Here is an 8,300-nt window from a genome sequence, read left to right as displayed (position 1 = left end):
AATACCAAGTACTGTAGTGCTACATTGACGGATAAAACGTTGTAAGGTGGCCAGAACGCTTTTAGCAGACACTAAGTAATTTGACTCGTCATGCGAAACTATGTCTTCTGAGATATGTAGCCATATGCTAAATGCAAATGCAGATCTGAAGCCGAAAAATAAAGGTCGGGTTAGTGGATTTTTTCGACTTTGACTAAGCCCCCTTTTGTTTATTGTTTGGTTGGTAGAGCTTTAAGCATTTCCTGTCCTATAACTTCTTCATTTGTGTCGGCCGCGTTACATTTTTCAGATAATATGAAACGTTATATACAAGTTTGTGTTTCGAACCGCGTTTCAAATTATGTTGATTTTAAAAGCAACGTCTGACGTGTAATTTTCCAATTAAGCAGTATTGAGCTACAGAAATTTCGTGTCGTTCACTTTCAAGATGGCCGACTTTAAGCAATCTTGGATTTGATAAATTTAATTTATTTCAAAGTCACCCTTTGGCATCGAAAGTCAAAATACAGTTCTTTTATATCACCTATTGTAGTTTATGTTCCAAGTATTAGTTTAAGCTTATTTATCGCTTTCAGCGATAGTTAATTTATCAGTCAACCATCCTGTATGTTTCAGAAAACAGCACCACAACGATTAAACCGGCCACAACAACCACTTTGTCGACCACAACGAGACCTACATCAACCACGACAACGAGGCCGACCACATCGGCCACGACGACTATACCAACCATGACGACAACGGAGGCGACCACGACGACTTGGCCGACCAGTACGGAAGCCACGACGAATGAGCCGACAACGACCCTTGTCGACATACAGGAAGGCTGCACCAACACAGGCTGGTACGACTGGTCGTGTGATGAACTGAGCGACTACTTCAAGGACACCTTCCAGCTCGATCCGGAAGTCTGGTGCCTCGATCCATCATGGCAGGACAGATGCTGCGGCATGTGCTCTGGTGAGATAGTATTAAATATTGTGTATAGCCCCCAACACCCTCAGTCGGATTAGACTACCTCCCGATAAAAAATGTGGGGAACGTTTGTCGCCACTTCCTCGTTCTTATATGGGCTTTTTCTCAGCAACGGTATTATCAATAGTTTCTCTCCATATATTATATAATATTGTATATTTTAAAGTCAAAACAATAATTTCTACATGTACACGCATGCGTAGAAAAAACACAAGCACACGCACACACACGCGCACGAACGCAAACACACGCACGCACACATGCACGAACAGGCACGCCCCCCCCCACACACACATATATGCATATTCATATCTTTTGAATGGCCAATTCTTTCATTATTAATGTAAATTCTATATTGCTTAAATTACAATTTTAATATGCCTGTATGATATTGACCACTGTTGACTATATTGTGCATTATATGTTTGTGTACTTATTGGCTTCAAGCCTAATTTATTCTGAAATATAACCATAATTTCTGGTGTAGTTATTTTTCTCGCGATTATGGAATTTCAAATATTAGTTACAGTTGTTAAAATTTCTTACGAAAATCACCGATTTTTCATCAAAAGCGTCATTACTTTATATTGATTTTCATTCATACTTCAGTTATCTCAGATTTAAGTCAATTAAAAACTGCAATGTGTTATTTCAATATAAAGCTATGCCATGCAACTATCGTCCATGTGTGTCTTCATGGGAAAGGAAACGTTTGCAAAATTAGCAGGATGTTATGTTGTAACGATGCAATATTTGTAGTCCACTAAGCTTGTTTCTTCCTTAAGCATATATTGACTTTACGTCAACTACGACCACCACGACGACCACGACGACTGAGACGACCACAACCCTGTCCGGCATACCGGAAGGCTGCACCAACTCAGGCTATTACGACTGGTCGTGTGATGAACTGAGCGACTACTTCAATTACAAATACGACTACGATCCGGAAGACTGGTGCCTCGATCCGTCATGGCAGGACAGATGCTGTGGCATATGCTATGGTGAGACATGGTTTATTACCCACCCCAGTCCCTACCCAGTCTCATTACACTGCTACCCCCACGCTTCGAAAAATTAGTGGCACGTTTGTCGCCGCTTCATCATTCATGTACGGCTTATTGTCAGCAATGACAATCTCAAACTATTACAACTGTGTAAGACGCTTCACTTAGCAAGAAAATTTTTATATAATTCTGTGTTTGTTGTTATTATTCTTGCAGTAAAGGAATTTGACATTTTCCGACAAACTATGTGCAAATAGAGAAGTGCTTGTTCACATTATGTCTTACGAAATTCAACGGATGTTCATGGGAAGCTTTTTTACTTCAATTTCTTTTTTCATAAACATATTATGTTTCTCTTCAATTATTATATCTAAGATTAAAGTCAATACAAAAACTGCAATAAGTTATTTCAATACAAAGCTATTTTCATGAAATTACTCTTCATTTTATCATGAGACCTTATGTGCAGCTTCATGGTCAGGCGGAAGTTTGTGAACTAGCAAGATGTCCTGCTGTAACGATGCATTATTTAAATTGATGTTTACTGCATTTTGCTTGTTACTTTTCTCAGCAAATAGTGACCACATGTCGATACATAGTTTTGGCAAGCTTTAATACAGCACAGAGGTATGCATATAACCAGGATGTTCCGCTTTAAAAATATATTAAATTGTTATAATTGAAATTAACGCTGCCTTCATTGTTGCTCTGAACTGTGTAAACCGTGAACACAGGATTATAAGAATAAATAACTCTAGTAGAGTTTTTGTCCATCACCTCGATCGAACATGTTCGAACATAATAATAATAATAATAATAATAATAATAATAATAATGATAATAATAATGATAATAATAATAATAATAATAATAATAATAATAATAATAATAATAATAATAATAATAATAATAATAATAATAATAATAAAACAATAATAAAAATAATAAAGGCTTTATTTACAGAAGGTTACACATAAAGACAATGCCACATTATACATACTATGCAGATGAATCAATACTTTTTGCAATGTGGCCCTCTTAAAATAACATACACACATAGGTCTATAACAAGTAAAACATTCAAACAATATTTCTCTAACACCCATACATAACACACATTGTGCCTTTTAGACAGACAAACATGAAATATCGTTGATTAGAAAATAACATGACATATCATTGATTATAAAATAAATGTGTTTAATATTGCCTTTTTAAAAGCAGAGATAGAGCACGCCATTGTTATTCCAATTGGTATACTGTTACAAATAGCCATGCTATGGTATGAAAAAGCTCGTTTCCTATAACATGTTTTTGCTTTGGTATTAACAATATCGTTATAGGTGACAGATCTTAAGTTATATTTGTGATTTCGAGAAAAAGCTATCATATCATTTAAATATTCTGGTGTCTAATTGTGGACCCATTTATTAAGATTGTCGAGTGGTATTTACATCTATTAATAAACGAGAGCCAATTTAACTGTAAAAACAATTCTTTGGATGGTGTTCCATTTGGCTTTTGTTGAATGACTTTCGCTGCACGTTTTTTTGTAAAATATTAACTTTTGTTAAATTGGTTTATTAGCGTTGCCCCAGATCGTACAACAGTAATCGAAAGTAGTTAGAATATATATGAATTTTAAAATATTGTTTTCATATCAAAAGTGAGATAATTTGACATGTTTTATCAATGTGTACTTTCCGTTGCAGATGTTTTTCAATATAAAGTCCTAAAATGTTATGGCAAGTGACATTTTCAATAGCATTATCATCTATTTTCAGATCAAGGTTGATATTCTTAATTTTTTGTTCGAGCCGATAAGCATGCATTTTGATTTATTAGGGTTTATAATCATGTTATTGAGGGTGCACCATTTTTGGATAGAATAACTGTAATTCTGTAAGTAAGTCTGAATTTGTGAAGGATTGGCCCCTGAAGCATATAGCGTCGAGTCATCAACATTCAAGTCTATGTCTGATTGGTTTAGTAATAACCCAATTTCATATATATAAATTAGAAACAAGAGAGGGCCCAAAATAGAACCTTGAACTTGAAGACAACTCCTTTTTTATAATAATAATAATAATAATAATAATAATAATAATAATAATAATAATAATAATAATAATGTGAACTTATTTGAACTTATTTTATACATATTATCTTTTCTCTTTTTTCAGAAAACGGAATTTACTACAAGAAATAATCGCGAAAACTGGCTGTGTGACCATGGACATTACAGATTTCTTTCAATGTTTTACTCTTTTTTCGTTCTTTGACATATATTGCTATTTACATATTTTCTTTTCTAATAAACACACATCTTCGAATTTCTTATTATGAATTCACTTGTTCTTCTTTAGACAACCGTGAACTCTAAAATTGAAAGAATCTCATGTGTGACATTGAGATATTTTTTCAAACAATATTTACATATTCTATTGATAACGAACGAAATTATTTGTGTCTTGTTCTGTGAAAATGGGCAAAATGCATGTGCGTAAAGTGTCGTCCCATGTTAGCCTGTGCAGTCCGCACAGGCTAATCAGGGACGACACTTTCCGCTTTTATGACATTCTTCGTTAAAATGAAGTCTCTTCTTAGCAAAAATCCAATTTATGCGCAAAAATCCAATTTATGCGGAAAATGTCGCATGATGATCTACTGAAATCCATTCGACCTCGGTGTAAAATCCTGTAGATGTAGTATCCATAAAACGTTTTCGCTTTTAGAGAATAAATATCAAATCTGGACCTAAAATAGCTAGCGTGTCGGTTCTAAATTAATCATTCGTCGTGCAATTAAAATACTCCGCTTTTTTATGTAGTGTTTAGACTGTGGAATGTGTGTACGTCCGAGCTCTACGGCACATCCGTTGTTCTCAAAGACATGTGTGTCAAGACTTATAAAGCAAAATTAAAAAAAGGTTAAAATGTATATAAAACGTTTATATAAATACCATACATGTATAATAAATTGTGAAGAACTCTGTGTCGAAAAGAAGATGTATCATTGAACAACAAATCAATGTGGATACCGTTTGAACGCATATAGTCTAAACGCCTAAATAAATAGTCTACAAGATAAATCGACGCTTTTATTAAAACTCAAACATATTCAATTGCAAGTAAATACATTTCTTTTTAATCCATTAAATTACATCGTTTAATTATATACATGCATGTCCTGACTTTTGTGGGCTTTTTAAAGATAAGTAGATCCGTCACTGATATATATTAAGAATATAAACCATGCACGTAAAACGAGACTGAACACATGAAATGACATTACGGTTGTGCAGACAATTCAATATTACGACGTATTCAATGTTGGATCGTGCACGGGGCACACGAGCGGTTGAAGAAGTACACTTAATGCGCGATGAGATTCGTCTAGTCAGTGAGAGATTATACTGTCCGAGGATGTGGGTCAGGACCACATGCGTCATACAAGTGCTGCTTGTCACATGCGTGTTCGTTTTAAAGAGAATTTACCAATGTATATGAATGACAATTACATAATAAAGTGTATTGTATACACAAAAAGACAGACAGTAAAGTAATGACCAAAACCACAATGCATATAAAGCAAGTCGGTACATATAAGATATCACTCGTCACACTAGAATGAACATGCCTTAATTGTGTTATATTAGCATGAACCAATGATTTTTTTAAACATAAATAATTGATGTCAAATGCCTGCAGGAATAATATTTAAGGTATTAGAAAGCATTTTCTTTTTGTTTTAATGGATTACTTTGAAAATTCTTTGTTTTTTGATTTTTTAACAACAAGGGGTAATGAACTTTACAATAATGTAATTGAATTTCTAACCAAAAACTGGTACCATGGCAATACTGGATGAAATACACACTTTTCTTCAAAACAATCCAAATTCTAATGCTTTGTCTTGATAAAATATCTCTTATACTAACTAGAAATACCACTTTTGATCAGAAAATTAATACAAAAAGATGTTTAAGTTGTTTTTAATTTCAATAAGCATACTGTTTACGTTCTGTTCATATCTTCCTAACAATCTGTTATGTCATCATTTTTATAGGACAATATTTAATGTATTGTGTTTGATAATTTTGAAATGAAAAAATTAATATTGTTTAAGACTAATAAACAAAACATACTGATTTAAAGTGATTTTTGTTGTAATTATTGGCATTTTATTTTACATGTGTAGCAAGTTTAGGTAAATCTTTACCTATGTATTTTTTTCAAACTATATATATACAATTAACATTTTTGTACCAAAAATGTGTTATAAGATAAAAGTTTCTCAATAAAAATAACTAAAAATATATAATAACTCAAGTTTAAACATATGTGAGTCATAATTTCAAAAATAAGTGGGTGGCTGAAGCTAAAGTAATTGATAAAACAATCATAAGAAGGATAAATCTGAAGAATGATTTTTCAATGGTTTATGCGCTAAATTTGAGATGTCTTTTCTAACAGTTATATAAAGTGTTCCTGGCCAAAATAAATGTTATATTACTTTCAAATCATTTATGTATTGGTATACAACAAGAAAGTGGTAGAATATTTGCGGAAAAGATAAGAATTTTTGACGAAAACTTGTCTGCTGAAATTTACCGAGATGTTCCGGAAATGACCGATCGTCGGTTTCCGAAAATAATACATGTCGTGGTTTCTGAAAAACAAAATGGATGTACCCAAAGATTTTGGTGTTATTGACTATTACTGGTTGATAAAATTAATGTATGATTTTGCCTCTTATTTGAAAAAGTGATGCTTTCAAGGCTGATAAACTTGAAATATGAAAGCTATTCGGTCATTTGGCCTTTGTTTGTCAATACATCTGTACGATCGGTAATTTCCGTAACCACTCGTCAAATTGTAGCAGACACAAGTTTTAATCACAATACTTATGTTTTCCACTTATATTCGACCACTTTCTTGTTCAATACCAATACATAAATGATTTCAAAGCAATATTTTATTGACTTCAGCAAGGAACACCGTCTATTACCGCGAAAAAAAATCATTCTGAACTTTTTGGTTTACGATTTTAATTTTCTAAATAGCTTGCATAGAGCATGGCATTGAATGTTCTGCAAGATAAATGTCTCTACTTTCTTGATTGGATGATTTCAGACTGTTTAATCCAATCAGAAAAGAACTTTAAAACGTAATTTAGACCCATGTTAAGCGAGATAATAAAGAACCACTTTTTGGTTACTGCCGATTTGTGACATCACGAGTTGCCTCCCTTGTTGGTTCATGCTATAAGTTATATCACGTCCGTGTAATACTTTGTTTGGTGGCAATTTCTCATGTATTCAATTACCTTCATTACAAAAGTGTGTTATCAGTTAATAACTCTCCTGTAAATGTAGACATGCGTGATGAATAATCCGTATGTATGTGTTTATATTTGTAAATTGGCTCAGAGAGTTAGTTATATTGATGTATGAGCTGTGATTCGCACGTACTGTCACATGAGTCAGTCCAAGTTGTTCGAGTGCGTAGGCGAGACCCGGATGTTTGCAGACTACACAAAACTGCGAGATTAAGTGCTTCGTGTTCAATACTTGTGTAAAATTTAATGTAATTGTACATATTGATTGTGATTAATGAAAGAATAGCCCTCAATAATTTGTTGTCGAATGATGTTTCTAGAGTTTCGTCTTATATCTATATTCAATAACCATACTATTTTAATAACCACTCTATTTTTCTGGAATACCATTCGCATAAAAAATTCAAACACTGACACAAACACACGCCTTTAAATAGGTAAACTAAGAATGAGTATGTTAAGTATTTGTAAAAGACTTAAAGAAAGCTTCCGACATGGTGGCACATGGAGGGTTCTGAGAGGAAAGAACATTAAGGAGGGGCTGGTGAAATTCATCTAAGAATACGATCTCGAACGCAAGCAGCGCATTTCTCATTGTCTATATAGGTTACTTTTTGACGTCAGTGGTCGTCGGTTATGGACGTCTCATCTCCCCATTCCTGTTTACCTTTTCATTGAGAAGGCCCATCGTTTACTTGCGATTAATTGATGGTCTTTAGCTCAATGATGGTACCATCAGTAAACTCCAATACCTTATGAACAGACAATCTGAAAGAACAGGAGTATATGGGATGGAGTTCAACACGGAAAAGTCGTAGATCATAATAAACAGTACGAACAACGCCAACCAATGCAAACGTTACCATTAAAGGCGAGAAATTGAAATAGGTGACCAGCTTCAAGTACTTGGGAGAAACCTGTTCACGGATGACATCCGTATATCTGTGGTGGGGATAAGAATCGGCATGGCGGCGATGA

The 8,300-nt window shown here is 33.8% G+C and overlaps 1 protein-coding gene across 3 annotated transcripts in view; it reads left to right on the top strand.

Annotated features, from left to right (window-relative positions):
- The window catches only part of LOC127869275 (uncharacterized), a 37,273-nt gene extending 32,951 nt beyond the window's left edge, over positions 1 to 4,322 (top strand). For all 3 annotated transcript variants that reach the window (XM_052411726.1, XM_052411710.1, XM_052411718.1), the window contains exons 16-18: positions 616 to 960; positions 1,761 to 1,979; positions 4,166 to 4,322. In XM_052411726.1, the coding sequence (XP_052267686.1) occupies positions 616 to 960; positions 1,761 to 1,979; positions 4,166 to 4,191 (590 nt within the window). In that variant the 3' untranslated portion in view covers positions 4,192 to 4,322. The remainder of the gene's footprint in view (positions 1 to 615; positions 961 to 1,760; positions 1,980 to 4,165) is intronic.
- The last annotated feature ends 3,978 nt before the right edge of the window (positions 4,323 to 8,300 follow it).

Source organism: Dreissena polymorpha, chromosome 1, assembly GCF_020536995.1.
Source record: "Dreissena polymorpha isolate Duluth1 chromosome 1, UMN_Dpol_1.0, whole genome shotgun sequence".
NCBI lineage: Eukaryota > Metazoa > Mollusca > Bivalvia > Myida > Dreissenidae > Dreissena > Dreissena polymorpha.
The sequence above is the reverse complement of the archived record's forward strand: the minus strand, read 5'-3'. Positions and strand labels throughout refer to the sequence as shown.